The sequence below is a fragment of the Lepidochelys kempii genome, chromosome 24 (genome assembly GCF_965140285.1).
Source record: "Lepidochelys kempii isolate rLepKem1 chromosome 24, rLepKem1.hap1, whole genome shotgun sequence".
Lineage (NCBI taxonomy): Eukaryota > Metazoa > Chordata > Testudines > Cheloniidae > Lepidochelys > Lepidochelys kempii.
In genome coordinates this window covers 1,686,322-1,711,264 of record NC_136403.1, presented here as the reverse complement: position 1 = coordinate 1,711,264, position 24,943 = coordinate 1,686,322, and the positions used below count along the sequence as shown (strand labels likewise).

The 24,943-nt window shown below is 61.8% G+C and overlaps 1 protein-coding gene across 8 annotated transcripts in view; it reads left to right on the top strand.

Moving 5' to 3' along the window:
- INTS3 (integrator complex subunit 3) overlaps positions 1–23,982 on the top strand; it is a 70,244-nt gene extending 46,262 nt beyond the window's left edge. For 6 of the 8 annotated variants that reach the window (XM_078850545.1, XM_078850547.1, XM_078850549.1 and 3 more), the window contains 10 exons: positions 138–241; positions 880–924; positions 1,787–1,906; positions 2,272–2,425; positions 4,871–4,939; positions 7,791–7,866; positions 11,215–11,328; positions 11,652–11,700; positions 15,212–15,379; positions 20,801–21,617. In XM_078850545.1, the coding sequence (XP_078706671.1) occupies positions 138–241; positions 880–924; positions 1,787–1,906; positions 2,272–2,425; positions 4,871–4,939; positions 7,791–7,866; positions 11,215–11,328; positions 11,652–11,700; positions 15,212–15,379; positions 20,801–21,509 (1,608 nt within the window). In that variant the 3' untranslated portion in view covers positions 21,510–21,617. Of the gene's footprint in view, positions 1–137; positions 242–879; positions 925–1,786; positions 1,907–2,271; positions 2,426–4,870; positions 4,940–7,790; positions 7,867–11,214; positions 11,329–11,651; positions 11,701–15,211; positions 15,380–20,800; positions 21,618–22,194; positions 22,352–22,869 lie in introns of those variants that run through there. The other 2 variants (XM_078850550.1, XM_078850546.1) reach the window with 2 other exon arrangements.
- Positions 23,983–24,943: the final 961 nt, after the last annotated feature.

The window sequence follows — 24,943 nt, the reverse complement described above, 5'->3', positions numbered from 1 at the left end:
CAGTATGTCTTGCCATGTACCACAGTACCAGGCCCTCACCCTGCCCCTTGCGACTGGACCTGAGCTGGTGGATGACGATCAGAGATGGCGCTTCATTTAAGTGACTTTTTCTCTTTTTCCTCCTTTCTTTTCCCCAGGAGGACTTTGACTCAGAGCAGTTATCCGTCCTAGCATCCTGCCTGCAGGAGCTATTTAAGGCTCACTTCCGCGGGGAGGTCTTACCAGAAGAAATCACAGAGGAGTACGGATTTATTTTTCTCTGTCTCATCCTTTCACACTGGCAGTTGGGTTTTTCCCACTATAACTTCCGCTGCTCCCAGTGACTGCTCCGCAGGCCCCAGCTTCACGGAGCAGAGGAAACCCCGTCGGTGTCTGGCCCAGCGTGCTCCGCCAGAGCTGTCGCAAACGGCACAAAGGCAGAGCAGCTGCAGCACCCAGGGCTTGAATGAGACCATTCTCCTGAGTGCACCGTGTACTACCCCCCACCGCACTGCTTAGCGTGAGCGACATGTGGCAGTAGCACCACACCACTGGGAGTCCCCCAACTCTCGCTGCCTGGGGACCCCAGATCCAAGTACCCCACCTGCCACCTCCTAGGCTGGGCCGGTAATTCCCTAGTCTTCCCCCTGGTTGTAGGAGTCGGGACTCCTGGGTTCTATTCCCTGTTCTTCCAGTGGCCTCTAGCACCTGCCCTCTCTGTGCCCATTCAATGGGGGTTACTCCACCGGCCAGGGATGCCAACGGTCAGACCCGGAATGCTTGGGAGGGCGGTGAGGTGCCCTTGAAGGGCAGTGTATTAGACTGTTAGCTTCCTCTAGCCCCAGGTGGCCGTTGCCAAGTTGTCATGGCCAGCCGGCTGACTACGCGCTTTCCATGCAGGTCTCTGGAGGAATCAGTGGGGAAGCCGCTTTACCTAATATTTAGGTGAGTCTTTCTGAGTTTTAACTGACCGTGGTTAGGGTTTTCTCTGGTGTCTCCCACAATTCTAGCTGAACTCTGCACAGCTGGGTTTAATACGGTCACTGCTGCTCTCTGCCCCCTTGTATCCCAGGTCTGTAGGGATTTCCTGCCACGTGCTCTCAGGCCAGGACAGCTCCAGGCGCTGTCGGCAGAAGGCCGTGCAGAGGCACCCAAGAAGAGGATGCTGCATGGCAGTGTGTGTCACGGAGCACTTGGGCCCAGCCTCCAGCTCACGGCCGCAAATAGCAGCTGAACAGTGGCGATACCCTGGGCCACTGCTGACCCACGGCTGCATCTGCACCAGTTTCCCGCTGTTGAAAATGCCTCATTAAGCTGCACTGATGCCAGCCCAGGGATTCCTGGCTCTTGGAGCTGTGATTAAACAGCAGCTGTGTCCTAATAGCCCTTTCCCTCTGAGCGGGGACTTCTGGGGGCAGGGCGTGAGCACCGTGGAGTCTCCAGTCCTCCCATCGCCTCCCCTCAGCCCTTCATGGGGAAATTTAGCTCCGTGGATCCTGTTTAGTGAGGAGCTTTCAAACAAGGCCTTGAAATCCCAGCTCCTCCCTGCTCTGCACAATGTCAGATTCTTCCTACGAGTCAGGCCTTGCCCTGAGTCTCCCCAGGCACTGTACCGCATGCCAGCAGCCACCCTGGGGGGACAGTGTCCTAGTGGGGTAAGACCTCCCCTATCAGATCAGCCCTGTGGACCGTGCAGGACCAGGAATCGGGGTTCCCTGTGCCAGCTGCACAGGGGAACCCTTGCGCTCGGCACAGGGGTCTCTCACATCTGAATGTAACTGTTCTCCTCCCGCCCTGCCCCCCACAGGAACCTCTGCCAAATGCAGGAAGACAATAGCAGTTTCTCTTTGCTGCTGGATCTCTTGTCTGAGCTCTATCAGAAACAGCCGAAGATTGGCTACCATCTTCTCTACTACCTGAGAGCGAGGTAGGGGCGGCCGGGCAGGCCAGGGGCAGGTTGAGTCCATCATGGGCCCGGCGAAGAGTGCTATGCGGGTGGCTCTCACTAAACAATCTTGCTGTCACCCGGGGAGCGTGCTGCGGGGATTGCCGCCCAGCCAGGCGGCTGCAGGGGCTTCTTGTCTTTGCAGTTCAGCTCGTGTTGGGTTCGTCCTGGGCCCTTCCTCCCCGCCCACCCCAGCCCCTGCTGAGCAGCCTCGTCCGCAGGCAGAGCCTTCTGGGGGGCTGAGTCGAGCTGCTCCTCGCCCAGCCTCAAGCAGCAGCCAGACAGAATCCCTCCCTGGAGTCCACTCGCCGGGGCAGCTCACTCATGTCGCCCTGTGGCCCCTCTAGCAAAGCAGCAGCAGGGAAGATGAACCTATATGAGTCGTTTGCCCAGGCCACGCAGCTGGGGGACCTGCACACCTGCCTGATGATGGACATGAAGGCCTGCCAGGAGGATGATGTGCGGCTGCTCTGTTACCTCACCCCATCCATATACACCGAGGTGAGAACCCAGGTCGGGTGGGGGGCCCCCCAAGGTCTCCGCTGCAGGTCATCCCGGTTAGCTCAGGGGCATGAGGCGGCCTGAGCTAGGATCTTGTTAGGTCAGCGGGGCCAAGGCAGCCCTGGGCCACACGGGATAATTCATCCGCCGGGTGCTTGGATAGGGGCTGCAAGCAGAGGTGCTGGCAAGTCGGTAGGGAATGGTCTTCTCTCAACTGCAGAGCCACCCCCGGCGCAGCGAGAGGGCTCAGTGCTCCTGCAGGAGCGCTGCTGTTTGAACTAGACCTTCAGTCAGCGTCCTGACGGCTCCCAGGTGCATGAAATCCCCTGGTGCTTTTTGTAGGTATCAGGGTGTTAATCTTGCACTCCCGAAGCTTTCCAACTAGACACAGTTCTGTTCTGCACTTCCTGTCTTACTCTGTGTTGTTTGGCTGTTAGCAGCTGCCATGTTATGCCCCAGAAGTGGCTGCATTTCAGCTATAGGTAAATCGCTTGCTTACACTTGGCAAGGTTTGCGAGTGGTGTGGGTAAAGGTGCTGTAGAAGTGGAAGCTAGTTAGGAAGGCTCACTTCCCTCCTTGGCCTTTCCCAACCAAGTCTAGCCACGGAAAGGTGAAAACCTGCCAAGCTGCAAGTCCCTGGCTGGTCCCTGTCGCACGTTCTCTAGGGCAGTGTTCAGGCCTTGACTTCCTTTTCACTCTGAACCCAGAGAGCGAGTTTTCTCCTGGCCTGCCCCATGTCCTTGCTGTCAGCCAGCTTGTGGTTCTAAGCAGGCGTCTCTACGGGGCTCGGCTTTGGGAGCTCCAAGCTGTTACTTCTGTCGCTCAGCAGCACGGCAGAGCTGGTCTGTTCTGTGGGATTCCGTGGGACAGTCAGTATCCGAGAGGGGAGCCGGGCTTCTGCATGGCCCCATGTATGTGCCAGCTAGTGGGGCTCAGGCTTGGTTCACACGGCTCATCCCAGGCTTGGCCAGCGCAGCAGTTGCCTTTCCCCTGCCAGGATGATGATGGGGGTTTGGCTCTCGGCTCCAGTCCCTAGACTCTGAGGCTGCAGTCATTCATTTGAGCTGATCCCAGGGAGCAGAAGGTGAGAAACCACGGGGCTGGAATCCACCCAGCATCCTGCTGCAGTGCTGCAGGGAGCTCTGGCTCAGCACTCAGCGGGGTAACTTGACACGCTGAAACTGACACGGGTCACATTTTTGAGTGTGCTTTTTAATGCCCTGGGAGGAACAAGCTGATCGCGTCGCCCGGCCCCCTGCTGGCTGACAGGTCAGGAACATCTGCTGGGCGTTAGGAAGGGACCACCTGGGGAGAGTCCAGCCCACGCTGTTCTGTGGGGAAGGGGGCGTGAACGGGGGGGTGAAATGTGGCCAAGGGAGAGGAGAGAAAAAATATGGAAAATAACAAACCTCGGGGAGGGGTCTTGTCCCTCAGTCACTTCCCTATGCAGCGCCCCTCCCCCAGCATGCTCAGAAAGGGGGCCCCGCACTTGTGATGACAACCAAGGAAAACCCCTCGTGTGAATCCTGTGCCCCAGGGCTGCTGCGGGCCAGTGTGTCTGCTCAGATCTTCAGGCCCTGTCCACCCTGGGGTCAGACCCATTCTCCTCTGGAGAGGGGCATGGCCAGCACCACTCGGGCACAGCTGCCTTGAAGCAGTGGGCCAGCTGCCATCAAGTGGCCAGGGCCTCTGAGCCGTGCCAGGATTGCTTGCTGCTACCCGCCATCTGCCCCGATCACTTCTGCCCTTTCCTCATGGTGTGTTTTCCCTGCAATTTCTCTCTCACACACACGAAAGGCTGTGACACTAGCAGATGTAGGGGAAATATAGGGCTTAATGAGATGCCTCTGGCCCAGCTGATTTCCCCAGGCAGCCGCATGTCTGCTCGAGTCAGCACGGCCAGGGTTGACGTTAGCTGCTCCTTGGGAGAGCTCCTCTGAGCCATGCTCTGCAGCCTCTGTGCTCTCCCGGGGCCTGGTTTGCAGAATTTAATGCTGAGCGAACCCACCTGCCTCCCATTCCGTGCAAACCCAGACGAAAGGATCAGCTTGTCTCTCAGCCCTGCCCTGCTGCTTTGCTAACCCCTTCCTGCTGGCCGTCCCTTGGCCTGGAGTGCCCCCTGCTCTGCTCAGGGAGGGACGCAGGCAGCGTTCTCCCCTGGGTGCAAGGTGGGGCAATGCTGCCGTGAGTCGGGGTGCCGGTCTCTTTCAGCCTCAGCCTGGACCTGTGAGCCAGCCAGGGCCCCCAAGAGTTTCGTGCAGGTCCAGTCAGCTCCTGGTCTGCGCAGGAACAACATCCAGCTCAGCTGACTGCAAAGCATGAATGTGGGGTAACTGCATTGTCCTTGGACAGGGGCGATCTCTCCCCCTGCTCCTCTCAAGGCTGCAAGTCTGCTTCTCCCTGGGCTCCTCTCCTGAGCCCCTGCTCTGCTTGCAACTCTTCCAGTTCCCCGACGAGACCCTCCGGAGCGGGGAGCTGCTGAACATGATTGTCGCTGTCATAGACTCGGCCCAGGTAGGAGCGGGGGCTCTGCACTGGTGGGGAGGAGCGCCAGCTCTCAGAACTGGGGCGGGGAGGGGCAGCATTTGTCTCCTTCTCTGTACCAGGAGCACATAGGCTGAGCTCAGCATGGAGCTGCAGAAAGGCAAGGCGGGATATACCATTCTGGGAGCCAGCTGCCATCTCCTGGGGAGCCTTTTGCACCCCTTCATTGTCGGGAAGGGCAGAGCCCTGGGCTCTGCAGCAGCCTTTCTAAATCCATGGGGCTGCCTCATTTCCCTGAGGGGCCGGGCCGCAGCGTCCAGGGTCGGTTTGTTAAATCCAAGCCACGTCCTTCAAGGGATTGTCAAGGCCTGGAGCTGCTGCAGGGAGGCGGGGGTGGGAGCATGGAGAGGGATTTGGCTGGATATGTTCTGATCCCTGTTGAGCTGCAGCTGTGTGGGAACGGCGGGTGAGGGGGCGGGAGGAGAAGGCTGCCGCAGAGCTAACTCTCCCGTGAGAGGAGAGCTGGGCGAAGGGGAGTCCCCCAAAGGGGCGAGACATAGGAGACTGTTGGAGGCCTCCCATAGATCCCGTGGGAGCTCGGGTAAATGTGGCACCCCAGCCAGCCCTTCCTAGTGCTGTGAGCAACAGGTCGTGGGGCCTCCGCTTGGCTGGCGAGCGCTGCGTGAGGAGCAGGCGGCTCTCACCCCACAGCACTGGGACGCCGGCACACAAGCTTGTGCTGCAGATGCCAGGATGTTTCTGCACACCAGAGAGAGGTCGCCGTAGCCTTGGGTCAGGGTCCCCCCAGCCGGCCGGGGCCCATGATCTGCAATGAGATGGCCCAGCTGCTGCTCCTTCCCCTCGCCACCGCCTGGATGAGGCCTAGGCCGCATGGTCTGCATCCCTGCCACCTCCTGGTGCCGCTCCCCGCCCAACGCAGGCTGCAGCAGTACGTGGCTGGGAGATGGGAACCGACTTGACTGACTCAACTCGGGTCCCATGCAGCAGTACTGGGGGGGCAGTGCTGCTGGGAGACCATTGCTCCAGGCAGCCGCAGGCTGGGGGAGCCCATTCTGGTTGGGTTTGGGCCCGGGCCGTGCTCACCTCTAGCCAGAGCTGGCTTCCCCCATCCTGATGTGACAATCCAGAGAGCTGAGCCCTGCTTGGAGACCCTCTCCCAGCAGCAACGCTCAGGAGTTGCCATGACATCAGTTCAGAGGAACCCAAAAATAGTCCATGGGAGGCCGGCTGGGGAGAGGGAGGTGGCTGCAGTCCCTGGCGAGTGCCAGGCGCTGAATACTTCTGCTGTCTGGGTGCGTCTGGAGCGCGATCTGCTGATAGCCCTGGAACTTGCCCTATTTATACATCAGCTGAGTTTTCAAAATGGCTCGGTAGCTGCTTTCCTGGGCAGCTCTGCCTTTCCCAGCTGCAGCAGGGCGGGCGCTTCAGCCAGGGAGTTTTGCTTGGCGGGCAGCTAGATGGTATCAGGTATGGGAAAGGCTTGAGTCATGGTGCCCGACCCTCCTGTGGCTCGGCTCGACTGGCTCCTGTCACTGCTTGTGGGCTCCGTCGCTGTCTGCAAAGCACAGCCCTGTTTTCCCAGCACACGGTGGTCACATTTCCTCTCCCCTCCCATGTCCAATTCATTCGTCCCTTCCTCTTATTCTTCCCTGCTCGCTTCATCTGTTTCCCTGCAGTCCCTGGGTGGCCCAACCTGCCTGCGAAGGCAGCCTGGCAGGCAGAGTCCTGGCCTCTCCCTTGGAACTCAGCACTGAGAAACCTCCCAGCCGATGGGGATTCGTAACACGACAGACAGGGCCTCTGACGGACACGAACGCAGCAAGGGGCAGGCAGGGAGAGGCGGGAGTGCTCTTGGCTCTCCTAGGAGGCCGCAGGGCCATGGCTGTGACCAGCTGCAGCCCTTTGTCTTTGGAGAGCAGCTTTCCCGGACCACTGTGCGGAGCCAAGCAATAGCATGGGGAGAAGGGGCATCAGTAGCAAGCGCGTGAGGCGTAGGGGGAGACTGCAGGCATGGCAGAGGAGAAGGCTCTTGCCCCAGTGGGGGAGAGGGGGTGGGAGAGGAGCCGGGGAGTCGTGCTGGCAGCTTGCTGTAAGTGGGGCTAAGGGAAGGGCGACTTGCAGTCAGACCGTGAGCCGCTGTCAATGGCCAGGTTCTGCCCATGTGCTTGCGCGTGAGTGTTCCCGTGGGTTCCTGCTGCAGACAAAATGGGCAGGGTCCATGTGGCCCCTCGGGCTGGGCTGGAGGCCCCTCTCTATCTGCACCTAGCGGGGACCCAGCCCTTGAGAGCGGGAACGACGTGTGATTGATTCCCGCCGTGCCCTGGGGTCCAGCTGTGGGTCTCATTCCCTCCCCCAACTGCTGGTCCCCCTCACCCCTGCTGGTATCTGCCATGTTCTGTGCAGCAGGCCGGCTCCCTTGGCTCTGCACCGCCTGGGGTTGAGGTGTGAAACCATGAAGCTCTCTTGGGTCTCCCTGGAGCTGCCTAGAACGGCTCTGATTTACAAGCCACCTGCACTCGGGAAGGTTTCCACTGCGCTCGGCTGGATCCCTGTTTTTGCTGGGGAGCCGTTCGTGTGTGCCAGATGGGCCGTGCTGGGGCTGCAGTTCCTCTGCCGCTTCCTGCCACCTGGGCTCTCCAGGGCTCATCTCTGTACAGCCAGGGCTGATGGTGCTGCACCAGGTGAGCACCGTCCCCCGCAGCTGACTGCCGCACCACCTGCTGCTGCTGGGAAATCCCACCGCTCCAGGGTTAACGTCATGCTGGCCTGGCCCCCTCCTGCACACAGCGCTCTGGCTCTTTGACACCCCCCTCCAGCTCCAGGCCTTCCTGCACTTACCCTGCTGTGCTCTGCTTTCCAGCTGCAGGAGCTGGTGTGTCACGTCATGATGGGGAACCTGGTGATGTTCCGAAAAGATTCGGTGCTCAACATCCTGAGTGAGTAGGACCCCCCTCACCCGGGGGGGGGGGGCGGGCCGGGGAATGAGGTAGGGTGCCATACTTGGGAGGCGAACATGAATGCAGCTTAAACAGTCACCAGCAGCCGCTCGTCTTGTGCGGCAGACTCTGGCCCCCAGCTGGGCAGAACAGAAACCTCTTCTCCCTGCTGCTTTACTCTGGGCTGGCAAAACCTCTCACCACCTTCCCATGACCGTCAGGAGCTGAGTCAGCCTGTGGCTCCTTCCCTATTGACATCACCCTGGGCATCGTGAGTCCAGACGCTGTCTCTCTCATGCCCAGCCCTGTGGTGTCGGCACCAGGCAGCACCTTCTGAGCTTTCCTCAGCCTCTTTCAGACTGGAGATGTGCCGGCCAGGGCTTGGACCGTGCTGGGGCAGTTGAGCTGATGTCTCCCTGCTTCCTAGGCAGCAGCTCCAGCAGTCCACATCCCGAGGCTCTGCTCCCAGCCAGGCAGGGAAGGGTGCCCGGTGCATGGGCAGGTGGGGCTGTTGTTTCTGAAGCACCTGCCTGGAGGAGCCTGTAAATCAGCCTCCACTCGGCAGTGTGTAATGGAGACGTGGCTGGCCAGTGCTGTGCTCTCAGGACCAAGGAGGAGGTGGCTTTCTCCCCTGGCGCTGTCAGACCTTCGTGGGTGGCACTGCTGACGGCATCCGGCGCTCCCTGCAGCTGCCTGGAATGGCATGCTCCTGCTACTTGCAAAAGCCCCGGCCCTGGGAGCGCTGAGTCCCCTTCCCAGCTGGGAGGGCCTGCTCACAGATCAGGACCATGGGCGGGCAATGCTGGGAGCTCCAACTGGACCGAAAGGTGGCATGAGGACAAGGGGCTAGAGCCCTCGTTGACCTGGACTAAAGCAATGTGGGGGTGTTCCCGAGGTGGGGGGAGGAAATATCCCTCCCCTCTGCTCTGCAAAAGTCATACAGTCCGTTATAACTCTGCAGGTAACAAGGTCCTGGTAAAGAGATGCCCAGGCATGGCCTGCCAATGCAGGAGCCTGGCAGCCTGGGGCAGCTGCGGGCAGCTCTCAGGGCTGGGACCATGGCACCAGCTGCCTGGAGATTGGCGTTTCCTCCTCAGATCCATGTCATCTTAGCTGCACTCCTAAAAGGCTCACTACCCCGAGCGGGCTTGTTGGATTAGTTGTTTGATCTGAGCTGTGAGCTGTGCTGATGGGTTTAACCAGGCTCGAGACAGAAGGCTTGGCAAGCCCTGATTCTTTGCAGCGCCAGGCCCTTGGTAATCCAGAGACCCGCTGAACAGCATGGGGCAGGTTGTTAGTACCAGCTCAGCACACCCTCCATCGAAGGCCTGGGCTGTGATCAGTGAGCTCGGATCATTCCCCCTCTCCCTGCGACAGGCTGCCAGAGCCTTTCAGGGGAATGTCAGGGAGAAAGGAGGGAAGGAAAACCCCGCCGCTAGTCCCGCCATCTCCACATGTGCACTTAGCCGCGGGGTTTCTAGGGGGCTCAGCGTGTCCGCTCACAGACTCCGGCCGGGACCAGTGCTCGGAGTGTCCTGGACCTGACTAGTCCTGTTTGCAGTAGTCTGCCCCCATGATGTTAGCAGCTGATAAGCTCTAAGTGCCTGGCCGAGGCTTTCCATTGTATACAGTATCAGCTGTTAGTTCTGGGGGGTTCCCAGACAGCAGCTGTCAAAACCCTGTCAGGCTGACAGGTGGTGGGAACAGTCGGAGGTGGACCTGTGGTCTGACCCTGCGCGTCAGGGTCTACTCCTGTGAAGCCTGGGGGCTGGGGTCCCCCTCGTGTTTGCTGTAGGACTCAGAGGTATTCGGAAAGGCCAGCAGGGACACTGCATATCCAGTCTGACCCATGTGTACAGCACAGGCCCGGGGACTGCCCTGATTTAACTCCTGGGCACCTGGAACAGAGCTTTCAGAAAACCACCGCTCTGGATTTCAGATTTCCAGGGCTGGAGAATTGCCTGGCTGGACAGGTCCAGGGGGCATTTACCCTCCGTCCCTCCCGGTTAAAAAATTGCACCTTAGTTTGATTCTGAATCTGTCTCGATTCAACGTTCAGCGTTGGTTCTTTTTCATCCTGTCTGCTGGGCTGACGAGCCCAGGGTTGTGTTCCCCACTGAGGGAGTCGCCCCCAAGCCTGCTTTGTTAAGCTGAGACTGAGTCGGTGACTGAGAGACACATTCTGCGGCTCAGCTCTGAACCCTCTGCCAGGATCCTGACCTCACCCACACACACGCCCATTCGCTCCTTGGAGCCCCCTGAGCAGCAGGAAGGACCCTGGCCAAGGAATCGCTCTTCCTCTGGGGGACTCCCCTGGGGGGCAGAGAAATGCTGGGCCCAACAGTCCCCCCCTCCTTTCCCTGGGCTGGGGTTTGGGGCTGGGACACTGTCCGTTCCCAGCCTTTGCCTGTAGCCCAGCTGGTGGCTTCCATGCCCAGGCCTCACCCCACAGCCCCAGGGCTGGGTGCTGGATTTCTTGGGAGGCTGAGACTGTTCCTTCATCACTGCAGGAGCAGGACGTCCTGGTACCAGGGGCATCGCCAGCCCCTTCCCCAAGCCTCACCCCTGAGGGGTCCAAGCCCCTTTGTCACCAGTAATTAACCCTCATGCTCTTTGCGAGAGCTTTGCTCCTGAGCGACTGGGGTCGGTGCCATCTGCCCAAACCACTCGGCTTACGGGGCCTTTTTGCACTCTGCTGAATATTGCGTTTCACACACGCCCCACCTGGCTCGCAGCCAGCAGGCAGATCATTAGCATTCGGAACATTGCACAGCACAGGACGATCTCCTGGCTCATCTGCCGCCTGCACCCTGTCGCGGGGGCCTCTTGCGCTTGGCTGGGGGTGCCTGCAGAGCCCGAGTGTCCAGGCTGGGACACTGAAGGGGTAAGAGGTTCCCCCAGCGAGTGCCTGAAGAGGAATCTCTCCCACCGCTCTGGTCTGTTTAGCTCTGGCCCTGGCACAGCATGGAAGGCTCCAAGCAATGCTCCAAACCCCCGGATTAAAGAACCCCATTCATTCCCTCCCTCTGAGACCCTGGGGCTTTGAGCCATTCAGAACTGCTTGAGTGACCCCGCCTGCTGGCACCCCGTGTTTAAGCCAGCACAGAATGCTCAGGCTCCGCTTGGCTGCTGGAATCCTGGATCCCTCTGCCAGGGCGTGGCACAGACAGACAAGGAAAGGGCCACCCACACTCCCCTGCGAGACTTCCCTGCAGCATGCAGCCCCCTCACTCACATCTCTGCCCTGCAGCTCATGCTTGTCCTAGGCCCCTGCTGCCTGCTGGAGCTGTTTTCCCTGCGTAGGGGCAGCGCCCTCCCCCCTAACGAGTGCTCTGCTTCCCCCTCTAGTTCAGAGCCTGGACTGGGAGACGTTTGAACAGTACTGCACCTGGCAGCTCTTCCTGGCACACAACATTCCCCTGGAGACCATCATCCCCATCCTGCAGCACCTCAAGTACAAAGGTGAGCCTGTGCCCTGCATGTGTCAGAGACACAATACGATCCCGGGGTCCGATCCCAGCTGGGTCCATCCAGCCTGTTCCCCTGCTCGGCAGTGTGTGCATGCCTTCAGGGAGAGGAAGCGTGCAGCCCTGTGGCCCGCCACAGGCTGCATGGGCAGACCTCACAAGGGGCCCTGGGGGCGGGTGACAGGAGCTGTAGGCATGTCTGCTCAGGTACTGGGCGTTCGTTCCCGATACCTGCAGCCAAGGGTTCTGAGCCCCTCAGCATTCACCGTGGGTCCCAGCTATTGGGAACTAACTAAGCCCCCTTGGTTTTCTTTGCAGAGCACCCAGAGGCACTGTCCTGTTTGTTGCTGCAGCTGAGGCGAGAGAAGTATGTATGCAGTGTGGGGGGTGGTATGAGCGTGCTGTGCCATGCGGGGAGGGGGGTTGGGGGGTGTATTTTGCTGGGCCCTTGAACTGGGCTCTCTGGGGTACTTCGCTGGGCCCTTGAACTGCAGAGGGCAGGGGTTCCCAAAGGAGAGCAGGCCAGAGCAGAGCGGCCTCTCTTGGCTAATGCTGGGAAGGGCCAGGCATTACGTGGCCCCGGGTGCAGCAGGCAGGGGGCGCTGGGGGACACCAGGGGGCCCTGCCCACATGCAGTTTGCTGCAGGATCAGGGCTTGTGTGTAGGGCTCATCAGGCTGCTTGCTGGGACCACATGCATTGAGTCCTGCCCGTTCTGCTCTGGGAATTCCTGGCTGGGTCGACGCCGGGTGGCAGCAGCAGCCATAAGGGCAGGGAATCGCAGTGAGCACACCTGTTTCCTTTCGCATCGGAATGACCCTTGGAAGACTCGCTGGAGGGTTCTGGGGAGGAGGCACTCCCCAGGGGCACTCCTTATCCCCAGCCTCGCCTGCCCCGGTGCGTTGGCCCACAGACGTCCCCCCCGGGCTGTGGGTCCCCGAGCTGTGCTGGAGTAACAGGCAGTACCTGCTCCGGGGAGCGCTGGTGAGGAAGCCGCACCACTCCCCCATTCATTAATGAGAGTGTGCGGAATGATGGTGACAGATGGAACATCTAATTTCTCCAGCACATGGGGGCTCCACTCCCTGCACTCCAAGGAGGTGATTGCTCCCCTGCGGCTTGGCTCTAATCAATCCAGATTGGATCAGTGCAGGAGCTGCCGCCGTCTCACGTCTTTAAGGTGGTCCTGAAGAATCCTGCTCTTCAAGTGTTCAAAGTGCCGGTCACAGGCTTTGCAAGGCCAGGCAGGGTCCAAGCAAGGGCTGCAGGCATGTCCTGGCCCTCCTGGGCAGTGAGTGAGGCTGCATACTGTGTGCTGCAGTGTCTAGGGCAGGAGGTGGGAGGACAGGCCCTGTCCCTCCCTCCCTGAATTCCCCCCTCCGGCCCCCTGTCTTTGGCTGCTCAGACCCGCCCCGTCAGTCTGATCTCTGCCTGCGGATTACAGAAAACCCCCTGGCTCTTCCCTGGCAGCCCCAGTCTCCAAGCCCGTTACCCTTCGCAGCACCTCTGAAATGGATATCCTTCCTATTTGCAGAGGGGAAACTGAGCCCCGGAGAGGGGCGGAGACTTTGCCAGGGTTGAGTCAGCAGCATAGCTGTGACTTGAACCCCAGAGTCCTGGCTCCCAGGCCCTGACCCCTCTAAGCACCAAACACCTTCAGTTTGTGAATGCTTGAGACCCCAGGCAGGAAAGATTAGCAAGAGGGAGGCTTCCTGGGGCCAGCCTGTCCGCCTGGGGCGGGGCGGTTGCTGGCCACTGGGGAGTTCAGCTTAGTTGACATTGGGCTCAGGTGTCGTATCCCAGTATCCCGGCCAGTGCCAAGGGGGAGAGGGGTTGCCTTCTGCCCTCAGAGCTGGAGCTAGGGTCCAGCTGGGGTGGGGGGGTCCAGCCCTACCCACCACTGGCCCTTCCCGTCACAGCCCCGCCCACATGGCTGATGTGCATGGACCGCTCCAGAGAGGCTCCCAGCTGGGGCGGCAGGGGGGCCGCAGGTCCGTAGTGACGTCTCTCGGGAGAGCTCTGTATATTACTGGAGCTGGAATAGCAGGGTGCTGCAGGCTGGGATTGACGGGCGTCGGCAGGGCGATGCGGCTGCCCCTGTGAGACTGATCCCAGACCAAACTGCAGGGCCACTCTCCTGAAAGGTCCTTGGGGTGTCCACCCCCGGCTCTCTCTTGTTGGGGGTTTGATCTGACACTTGTCCCCAGTCTCCTCTGCGTGAGAAGGCAAACAGCCTCCTGCATCTGGGGGCAGAGGCTCTGTTCTGGGCTGTCCCCTCCCCCTTGCTCAGCAGTAATTGGCAATGTGATTCTGCCCAGCCCTGGGGACGCATTATCATTGCCTGCATTTCTCTTGCCTGCTTCTCAAGGGACACTTCCCCCCTGCCCCCCGAGACTGCTTTCAATTTTCTGCATGGCTGGCGCAGTGTTCACACTGGAGGACCTGGACGGGCAGTGCGAAAGCCACTGGCCGCTCCTCAGGGCACTCGGTTCGTGCTGGTGATCCTTGCTGCCAGGCACCCTTAACCGTGGGGCTGTGGAGCACGTGGGGCTAACCCGACTGTCGTGCCAGCCAAGCTGCCCACTCCCTGCCCTTCAGTTCTGTGGCAGCTTGGCAGGTCAGGGAGACTCGGGCAGGACTGGGGAGAGGTGCTCTCCAAAGGGAAGGGGCACCAAGGTTACCTGCCCTGTGCCTACAGAGTGGGGCTGGGGCTTAGGGGTTCCTGCCATGCTGTCAGCACCTGAGCGGGGCCTGCTGGGGCTGGGCTGGGGCATGCAGCAGAGGTCGGAAGTTTGGCTTTGTCAGCGTCATGGCCTCCACCAGACGGGACCAGTCTCCTCCCTTCCTGTCACTCTAGGGCTGGCACCTACTTGGCACCAGACACGCTGCCTGGTAAGGCTCATCCTGCCCCCAGCGTCTCTTCTGGAGGGCTGAGGACAAGGCACGGGAAGCATGTCTGGCACTGGGCAGGGGGCGTAGAGTCAAGTCCTGGCTCAGGGTTGATCCGCAGCGTGACCCTAGACGGTCACTTTGCCCCACACCTCCGTTTGCCCATCTGTAAAATGGGGCAGTGGTCGTTTCCTCCCTGCCGGGAGTTGAGAGGCTGAACGAACACCACCGGCAGCCAGGTGCCCCCCTTTGCTCCAGCCGTGGCACCAGCTGTGCCGAGGTTCTCCTGGGCCTCCCGTGTCCGTGCTGGGCCGTTTCCGTCACCGGGCACTTCTCAAAGCCGGAGAGCCGCCTGTCTGCCTCCCACGTGGCGCAGTAGTAACCCTGCCTGGACACTCATCTCTCGGGCTCCGTGCCTGCTCTGCTCACCTCCCATCGCTGAGCGAAGAGCTCTTTATTCCTATTCATTAATGCCGCGTTTGGAGCTGGCTAATCTAATCCCGGCTCTAACATGTACTCGCCCAGCCCAGCCGTCCCGAATGCACGGGCGCGGCAGCGGGAGAGCGTGTTGCAGCGAGGTTGACACAGGCGTCTGGTGCTGGCGCAGGGATTCTGGGGAGGTGCCAGGCTGCTCCATGGGGCTGGTCTCTTCCGTGTCTCAGGGAGAAGGGCTGTGTGAACTCCCTGCCACACAGCTTTGTGTCTAACGCACCTGGTCCCCGCCCAGCTGGAGGTCTTGGAGCCAGAGCTGAGCTGGGGAGCTCTGGACTCGGACAGCAGGGAAGCCCGCCATCCCCTGCAAGCCCTGGGACCTCAGAGCCAGAGGGCCATGCTGAGTCCTAGGGAACTAGCAATGGTCAGGGTTAGTGCTCCATTGATGGGCAAGGGGTGCCGGCTGCCTGCCACGTCTCAGGGCGGCGGGGGTAGGATTTGATGTGCCGAGGCTTTCCAATCACCCCCTTTCCCTTTCCCTTTCCCTTCCCGCGGCAGGCCCAGTGAGGAAATGGTGAAGATGGTGCTGAGCCGGCCATGCCATCCGGACGACCAATTCACCACCAGCATCCTGCGGCACTGGTGCATCAAACACGACGACCTGCTGGCTGAGCACATCAAATCTCTGCTGATCAAGAACAACAGCCTGCCGCGGAAACGCCAGAGGTGAGGGGTCGGGGGGGTCTCGCCTCAGGGAGCCTGTGGCCTGGCCAGGTGGACACGGGGGCTTGTTTTGGGTGAGGAGATGTCCCCCAGCCTGGGCTGGCCCAGCGGCATGGGCAGGGTATGTCCCCATGTTTCAAGGGCCTGTCCGGAAATGCCACCAGCTAAGAACAGGAGAGAGGCCCCCAGCCTGCGCTGGCTTGGGACAGCTGTCAGGGCATGCTGCGCTTGTGGCTTCTACAGACACAACACCGGCTGGGAGGGCTGCATTCCGCTGTTCAGCTCCTGTTGGCAGCTTGCAGCGCCCGTGGGGCATCGCTCCCATCGGCAGCAGGACAGCTCCTGGCAGGCGTGGACACTCCACTGGTATGGAGGGACCCAAGTCCGTGGGCTGCAGGGTTTCCCTTCTCCCAGACTTGCTCTGCCCTTCATCTCAGCGCCCAGTGCCCTGGCACACCCTTCTGGGAAATCCCTCTCCTCCAGCCTGCCCTGCAGCCAGGGGCAGTATCTGAGCTGCCGTTAGCAGGGGTCGCTGCAGGGATGGCCCCTCTCCACCGGCCCTTCAAGACAGGCTGGGCTGGCCTTGCCGGTGCTGGCTCCGCAGGAGAGCAGGAGTGCAGGGTGAAGTGGGTCAGGACATGCTTCACAAGCACAAGAGCCCTGGAGTGTGTCTGAGATTCAGGGACACGCGGCTACGTCCCTGAGCCGGCTGGTGTGGAGAGAGCAAGGCCTGGGCCGGCTTGGGGAGCAAAGGCCTAGCGCAGGCCACACCAACGCTCCCTGCAGTCCCAGCTCAGGAAGTGGCTTATGTGAACCCAGAGGGGCCAAGCCTCTGCCCTGAGAGTCTGAGCTGCATCTCCCTGGGTGGAACTGAGCCAGGGTGGCTGCAGAGCGGTGACCGGGACAGGGCTCAGACTAGGAGCTCAGTGCTCAGCCGGCCTCGTGTCGTCGTTGTCCAAGAGCGAGGGCAAGCCGTGGGAATCCCCTCCCCACATCCTCCCGGCTTGCCAGGACCCCAGAACCTGCCTCCACCTTCCCCGCATGCATTTCCAGTTGCCTCCAGGCGAGGCGGAGCGCAGCCTGGCCATGGTAACCAGTAACTAAAATCCAGGCAGGTATTTACAGCAAACAACTGGCTGGCGTGCTCGGGAGCATCCCAGCACCTCCAGGCGCGTGGGGCTTCAAGGTACTGGCCAGCCTCCTGCTGCTGTCCTTCCCCACAGCTGCTTGGGGGTTCTCTGCCGGGGCAGAACGACCCCTTGGTTCTCGCTGGATTCCTCTGTCACAGAACAGCCCCCTCCAGGTGCAGCTCTGTGCTTGTGTGGGGGGAGCAGGCTGCAGCACCAGAGCCCACGCAGAGCCTGCCTCACTCTCCTGTGTGACCCAGCCCCACATCCGGGGCTCTCCCTCCCTCATTCAGCGCTGGGTGAGCAGCCCGGGGGGCTCCCTGCCTGTATCTGCAGCCTGGGCAGGCCTGGCCCACCACAGGCCTAGCGAGACCCCTTTGGTGGGCAGTGAGATTGCTGGCTCTGTTGCCATGGTGAGGGATTAGATGAGAGGTGCCAGGCCTTGTGCAGTCGGTGTCCTGAAGCCAGCGTGGGCACAGCTGCCGCTCTCCAAGGCTTGTCCCGTGGCCGCTGCATGTCGTGCCTCCACCCAGCTGAGCCGATGCGCAGCCGATGCCCAGAATGAGCCGCTTCGCTCTGCAGTGGGCAGAGAAGCTGCTCTTTGATCTCGCTCCCTCTGCCGTCAGCCTGCAGGGTCTTTTATCCTGAACTCATTGGCCGCCTCGTTTGGGGGAGAGCGTTTGTGACGAAGCGGGACTGTTCTTTAATGTTTCCTCTGAATAGTGTGGGGGTGCCTCAGTTTCCCCTAGGCAGTTCTTAAGTATCTAGGGGGTGGGATAAGGGTGTATGATCATTGCAGAGCCCTAGAGGGCAGGTATGTGCAGGGGTCTGGAGACAGAGAATGGCCGACACCCTCTTTTCTGGCAACTGATGGCCTGGGCCCTTCCCCCCTGCAAGGTGAGAGCTAAAGGGTTGGAGAACAAAGGAATCCGGTGACCTTCTGGCCAGGGAAAGGGACAAAGCCCAGAGGAGGGGGGGCTGGAGAGAGTTTCAGTTGGGGGCTGGCTGGGACATAGAGTGAAGGGCAGACGTGGTTGTCTGGCTCACTGCCCCCCAAAATGGACCCTGCTGAGGGGTCCTGTTCTCTGTACCTACAAGCTCTGTGTTAGACCATGTCCCTGTCGTCTAATAAACCCTCTGTTTTACTGACTGGCTGAGAGTCACGTCTGACTGCGGAGTTGGGGGGCAGGACCCCACCTGGGCGGACTGGCTGTGGGAAGCGCACGGAGGGGCAGAGGAGGCTGAATGCTCCGAGGTCAGGCCCAGGAAGGTGGAAGCCGGGTGAGCTTTGTGTCCTGGAGACAGGCTGCTCCCCGAGAGGAGACTTCCCCAGAGTCCTGCCTGGCTTCGTGGGGAGCAGGTCCAGAGCATCGCCCGGGGATGCCGGGACAGCGTTCAGCTCTTGGTAGTGGAGGCAGTGTGCCGTGCTCACATTCGCTGTGTCACAGACTGGGCCAGAGCTCAGCGTTCTCCAGCACCGGCCGGTCATTCCCAAGGATTCACTAGCTAACGGGTCGCTTGTCCTCCAGAGGAATGCAGCTGCCTCGTGGGTGGAACATGGCAGCAGTTGAAGAGTGCACAATGGTTTAGGACAGGAAGTGAGCAAGGACTACCAGTCCCGTCCCCCCTCCCACCCCAAAACCCAGAGTGACTTGGGCCCAGTGCTTGTGTGTCTGTGTTCACACAGCTTTTCTCAGCCTGGCTGGCCCCCAGCAGCGTGCCTCCCATCAGCAGTGCCCGTCCCTCGGTGTGTCCTTCCCAGCCAGAATCTCTCAGCCTCACTTGCCAGTTCTGCCCCTGTGGTGTGGGGCTGTCCTGGGCTGGCTCAGGGCGGACCCAGCTTGTGCTTGGAGCATTTACATGGAGAGGATCCCGTGGGGCGTGCAGGCCCCATGGGCGCTCCAGAGAGAGACTGGTGCTTTGCAGATGCCCTGGTGAGACCTCCCCTTGCTGCAACGCCCTAGCAGTCCTCACCTCAGGCAGCCTCAGCCAGGGAGTGGAGAGGAAAGCAGCAGCCCTGCGATGCTCCCTGCACAGGAAGTGGGTATCCTGGCAGGAGGCCATCCTCAGGGTTGGGGGGCCGGGGGCCTGGCACTGCTGCAGGGAGTGGACGCACCAGGCTGTCACTACTGGACACCATGGTTCAGGCTGCCTAGTGCAGGCACGAGTGAAATGAGCTGGTTGATCTCGGTCCTTTGAGAATATTTGTTGTGGCCAAAAACAACCGCATGGTGGAGATTAATTCTGTGCCTGAAACTGGACTGTCCCGGGGTGCTGCAGGTCAGGGCTGAGGTGCATAGGTGGGGCTGGGAGTATCTGGGCTTGTTGGGGTCCAGGTCTGGTGCTGGGGCGGGGGGAGGCATGTCAGGGCTGAGGTGTAGGGGGGGTGCTCTAGAGGGATGCTCTGCAATTAGAACCCAGTCTGAGGAGGGAATCCTGTGAAATACTCCCAGCACATCTGAGTGAGGAAGGGACGAGGCTCGTCTGCATTGGCAGCAGCCTGCACGCAGCCACCGTCCCCAGGTTGCTGCAGGACCACACTCCCCACAGAATGCAGGGGGTGGAACGGAGCCCTGCTTGTTTTCACAGGCGCCAGGCCCTGCAGCTGCCTCTCCCATGCCCCATGTCTGGCGCGCGCTGGGCTTGCCGGCTGGATCTGCTGAGTGCTGGTGTTTCCCTTCCTGCACAGTCTCTCCCAGGGCGGCAGAAGGGGCCATGGTTCATGCGTGTGTAACGGACATGTGTCACTGCCGTGTCTTGCAACCCCACTGAGCTGGGCATGGGGTCTGGACCCAGCCTGGCCTTTCCCATTCGGGCAGGGGCAGAGTTTGGAAATGCCTGGCAAAAGCTCCATTCTCTATCCCGGGCAAAGAGCTCTTGGGATTCCCGTCCCCCAAGCACCAGCGCTGGAGAAAGGGCCTGGCTAATAGAAAGGCTGCAGGCAGCACCTGCAGGGGGCCCAGCCCTGCCCCAGCCACTCCACTCTGGTTCTGGAGGGACCCACTCGAGGGGAGATGGGTTCCATTCAGTCCTCGGCCCCTCCGACACCACGAGTGCTGAGAGCAGGCCTGAGAGCTTGCAGAAAGCCCCCAAACAGCCACCAGATCAGCTGGAAATACCGTGCCTGGGCCAGGGAAACGGGCAAATGGCCTCTTGTCCAGTCCTGCTCCCCAGAGCCGACCCCCACCCGCAGGCCAGCTCCTGACGAGGCGGTTTGGGGGTGTCTCTGTTGGGGGAGAACAGTGCCCTCCGCTGTCCTCCCAGGGCTCTGCGGGTGCAGAAGGGACATCTAGTGTCCTAAAGAGGCACTGCCGCGGGGCGCAGCTCCGAGTCTCTGGACCCGCTCCCTGCAGTGCGGGGCACGGTCCCTGGGCTGGTGCCGGGCAGCGCTGCTCGGGGAGTCTGGCTGCGTGGCCGAGGCATGGTGCTTGTGCTCCTGGGAGGAGAGAGACAAGCTCCCAGTTTCACAGCTCTCTCCCCTTGTCGTGCCTTGTTCAGTGTCTGTACCGCAGAGGCTCCAGGCCACCCGCTCAGGGACCCGCTGGGCTAGGCGCTGTATGGCCCCCGCTACCTCCCCTCCATTCTCCCCTGCCCGAGGAGCGGTTCCTGTGGAAATCTCCAGCTCCATCCGTTCAGTTCCATTTCCCCTCGTTAATTAGCAGCGTTTGATAGGTGATCACCAGGGCTCTTTTCATTATTTTTTCCGGGCCCAATAAATTGGCCGTTCTAATCCCAGCTAGCGAGCTCGCCAGCCAGCTGCTCCCTGCGGCTGTGAAACCAGCGTGCTGGCACTGCAAGGGAAACCGCATGCCCCGCAGCCTGGCTCTGAGCACAGGGGTGCTGCCAGGGAGGTTTGGCCCGGGACCCCAGGTCCCTGCTGCAGCGCCAGGAGGGGCTGAGACTGAGCCCCGGGGCAGGATTAGTTCCATGTTTGCTGGGGTGCAGTGGCCTGGCATCGAGCAGCCCCTGGGGATCAGAAGAGCCTCCAGGTGCCCCAGCTTCACAGACCAAGCCCTGGGCTCGGTCTCATGCCAGGTGCTGAGCCTGCCTTCTCCCCCACCCCTGCCTTGGGGCTTCTGCAACGCCCTGGTATCTGAGTGAGCAGGGAACAACCTGGTGTCCCCCAAGAGGGTGGGGCAGGGCCTTGCTCTGACATGGCCTGCCCTGGCGAGGGAGAGGCCCCAGCTACAAGCGCTGGGCAGAGGGGGGATCCCCACGGCACCCTGAGCACTCTGGGACAGTGGGTGGCTCTGGGGCCCCCCAGGGACTAACTCTGCCTCCCTTGCCCTGTCCTCAGCTTGCGCAGCTCAAGTAGCAAACTGGCCCAGCTGACGCTGGAGCAGATCCTGGAGCACCTGGACAACCTCCGGCTCAACCTGACCAACACCAAACAGAACTGTATGTGGGCCGGGCCAGGGCTCTTCTCCGCGCCCGGCGGGAGGGGCTGCCTGGCCACCGGCGGGCGGAGCTGGGAGATAGGGGGCAGGCGACAGGTTGGCAGCATGGTTGCTCCTGAGTGCCTGGGATGGGGTGAGGCCGTCAGGGTCCGGGACCCTGTGGTGCTCTGTGCCGTACAGACGCATTGCTGGAGCCCTGATCCACTGCAGGGTGATGGGCAGCGATGCTGCAGGGTTTCCTTTCTTAGCACCATGGCTGGAGGGGCACTGCCCTCCCCTTCTCCCCCCATGGAATCGCTGGCTCCAGCCTGGCTCGGGTCAGCAGAAACTGGGAGGGACATCCAGGCTCTGGCCTCTGGTGCTGCCTCCTGGGACAAGAGCGCTTCCTTCACCCACTGGGCTGGGATTCTGCGCCGTGGGGCTTGGCCCCTTCCTCCTCCACATAGTTACCCAGCCCTGTACACATGGGGAGCCAAGGTACAGAGATGGGACGGAGCCTGGCGGGTGGGACCCAACCATCGGTCAGTGCTGGAGGGACAGCCCTCCAGACTCAGCCAGGCAGAAGGGCTTGCTCCATGCCACTGGCCAGCAGTGGGGCTGGTAGGGTAGGGCTCTGACTGGCCTTTCCTCTCCCTGCCTTCCAGTTTTCAGCCAAACGCCGATCCTGCAGGCGCTGCAGCATGTCCAGGCCAGCTGCGACGAAGCCCACAAGATGAAGTGAGTGCAGCCCCGTCATCGACCCGCTCGCTGCCCCCGGGTGCAAAGCAGGGTGGCTCAGTGGGGCGTGCTGGGAGTGCACCCAGTCGCAAGCTTCAGCAATAAACTCAAGCTGTGTGTTCCAGCCCAGGCCCCCTCGTGCAGCCAGGCAGGAACCAGCCTGCATGTGCCCCGTGTGTTGCTATGGGGCCTGGGGCTGTGCCGCTGGCTCTGGGCCTGGAGGTGGGGGGCGGGGAGAGTCCCCGAGCTGCTACTTCTGCTTGGCCCAGAGACATGGGCTGGGCCCCGGCCTTGCTAGCCGGTTCCCCTTGTGCTCTCCCAGCCTCAGGACCCAGGGCTTTGCGCTGTCCCTAGAGTCCAGGGCTACGCACTGGGCTTCACGCAGCCTGTCACCCGGGGCAAGCGGGGGTGACGCGGGGTGTCCAGAGAGCTGGGGCAGCACGAGGGAGTGACGGGCCAGGAGGGAGCAGAGCTGGGGAGCTAGTGCTGCTAAGGGGACCTGAATTGCTCTGTCGAGCTCTGGGGTGGGGCTGGGGGTGCCCAGAGCCTGACCCCACCCTGCTTGCTCTCGGTCCAGGTTCAGCGACCTCTTCTCCCTGGCAGAAGAGTACGAGGACTCCTCCAGCAAGCCCCCGAAGAGCCGCCGGAAGGCCGCGTTGTCCAGCCCCCGCAGCCGGAAGAACGCCGCCCAGCCAGCCAACAACGAGGAGGAGTCTGCCTCCAGCAGCGCCTCGGTGAGTGCCGCCCCAAGGGGCCCTCTGGAGAGCTGGGGCACGGCACCACGCGGGGTCCCGGCCATGGAGCGAGGGGCGGCTGGGCACGTCCAGCAGCCCTCGCCCCACTGGGCTCCAGGGCAGGGCTGCAGCGCGCTCAGTGGGGTTCCTGTGCTTTCCCTGGCTCCTTCCCCTGGATAGGGGGCTCCTGCTCCCCTGTACCTTCTTCCTCTGGTGGGGACAGGTGGGTACTGCCGTCAGCCATGCCAGCTCCGGGGGCTGCTGCTGGACACAGCCATCGTGGCCCCAGGGCTCTGCCACAGCCCTGCTCAATGGGGCAAGGATCCCACTGACCCCAGCCTCACCGGCAGCACCCACGGAGGGTCACCCCCACCAGGCCTTGCCCCTCTGCCCACCCAGCAGTGTCCATGACTGCCGTCAGCCCCCAACCGGGCCCTGCCGTCCCCACCCCCACCGGTCCCTCCCCCTCTGCCCGCCCGGCAGTGCCCGTGACGGCTGCCCCCTGCTCTCCCTTTCAGGAGGAAGAGGACACCAAGCCGAAACCCACCAAACGGAAACGGAAAGGCTCGTCCGCCGTGGGCTCGGACAGTGACTGAGGGGCGTGGCCCCGTGCCCAGCTCCACCCTGGCCCACTGTGGCAAGTGGCAGCAGCGGCTCTGGAAGTTCCTGCAAAGCAGCAGCAGCAGCCGCCCCTGGTGGTTGTGGAGCAGCTGGGCAAAGCCGTCCCCAGGCTGGGAGCAAGCGAGGCGCCCGCTGTGTGTCTCTGGCTGCACCCACCACGTGACTGCAGCCTCCCGCTGGCAGCACGACGCTGCCAGCCCAGCCCCACCAGGCGTGACTTCAGTCCCTTTCTGACGGAATTGTGGGGTGACCGGCTGGAGCGAGCGCCCCTCTGCGTGGCCTCTGGGCGCCAGGCCGAGGGGCACGGCCCTGAGTCCCCAAGAGGGGGCAGCCAGGGTGATTCCAGCAGCAGGCGTGCCAGGCCCCTGCGTGCCGGGGGCTGGACAGGAAGCCAGACAGGCTGCAGAGCAAAGGTCTCCTATTTTCATATAAGAAGTGTAAATAAATAGTGAGAACTAGATTGCTGCTCCGAGATGCTTCCAGGAGAGGATGGCCTAGCAAACCAGCAGGGAACCCCAGGCTCACCTGTGCCATGGCAGCCAACGGCCTGGGGCACCTGCCACCGTTCCCTGGCCATGCTGGGTTAGTTCCCACCTGTGATTTTCACCACAATTCAGAGCCTGGGCCCTGCTGCAGCCTTTAGCTTCTGCCCCGGAGCGGGCACTGCCCAGGAAAGCACAGCCAGGGGGGCAGAGACCAGCACCCAGAGCCCATTCGCTGCTAGTGGGACGAGCTGGGGCTGGGAGTCCAAAAAGAGCCAAACCCCATGAGCAGCCACTGCCCCCCAATCTCTTCCCTGCGAGCCAGGCCCCCCAAGCTGGGAGAAGGAGCAGAGCACAGACCCAATGCGAACGGGCTGCACCGGTGCCGAAGACACCTGCTCGGCAGCACTGTTCACAGGCAGGTGGCCAGGACGCGAGGCTGGTGATTCAAAGCTCTTTCCCCAGAGAGTTTCACCTTTTAAAGTGTTTTTAAAACTACAATAAAACTGTCAAATGTTTTGTACAAAGTGCCCGTCTTGCCTGATGGTTTGTGCCTGTGGGCAAGGCAGAGTGGCTGGCACAGGGACAGGCATCGTCTGCCTCTGAGTGGGCCTGGGGAGACCCCATTGGCCGTGCGTTCAAGTGAATGGCTCTTTTCTGGGCCACACCCCCCCCGAGCTTTGGCCCCCATGGTCAGCCAGTGCCTCCCCTGCAGAGCAGCTGGCCCCCGAGCCCCTTCCTGCTGCGTTGCAGACCCAGCCCGTGGGACACAGGCGAGTATTGTCCTCGCCGGGAAACCCACGGAGGCCCAGGCAGCTTGAGGAGACTTGCCCAAGGTCCCGCAGAGAGGCCAGGCCAGAGCTGGGAACAAAACAGTCATCCTGGCTCCCAGCCCCTTGCACTAACCACTGGACCCCATTCCTCTCCCAGAGCCGGGGAGAGAACCCAGAAGTCCTGGCTCCCGGTGTCCTGCTCTAGCCCCAGGACGCTGCTGCCCGGCTTTGGCCGGCCCAGGAGACAAGCCGCTCCTGCAGCGCACGGGGTCGAATGGTGCCAGGGCAGAGGCCCTCGGTGGGCACTGCGCCGCGTGGGACTCGGCCTGTGAGTATTGCCACTTCCTTGCTGCGTGGTGGGTTTAGACGTGGCAGGCCCCTGTGGTGCCCCCGGCCCATCCCTCGGGCCGCTGACCGTAGCCCTGTTAGCCCAGCCGTCACGCCGCGCATGTGCCATTTCTCCCTGCCTCCCTTCCAGGGCCGCTGCCCAGCTGCCAAGGGGAAGAACCTGCCAAACTCCCTGCTCAGGACAAGCCAGCCCCTTCCTGGGGCAGGCTGGGCAGGGACTGCCCGGGCCATGTGGGGAAGCGGGGCAGTGGGAGGCCTGGGTACGAGGAGACTCTGGGCTGTGGGGCAGGGAGGGAACACAACTGGCCTGTGCTGGGGAGGTTCTTGGGCCTGTGCGGCCCGCTGCAGCCCCGCTCGCAGCTGTTGCC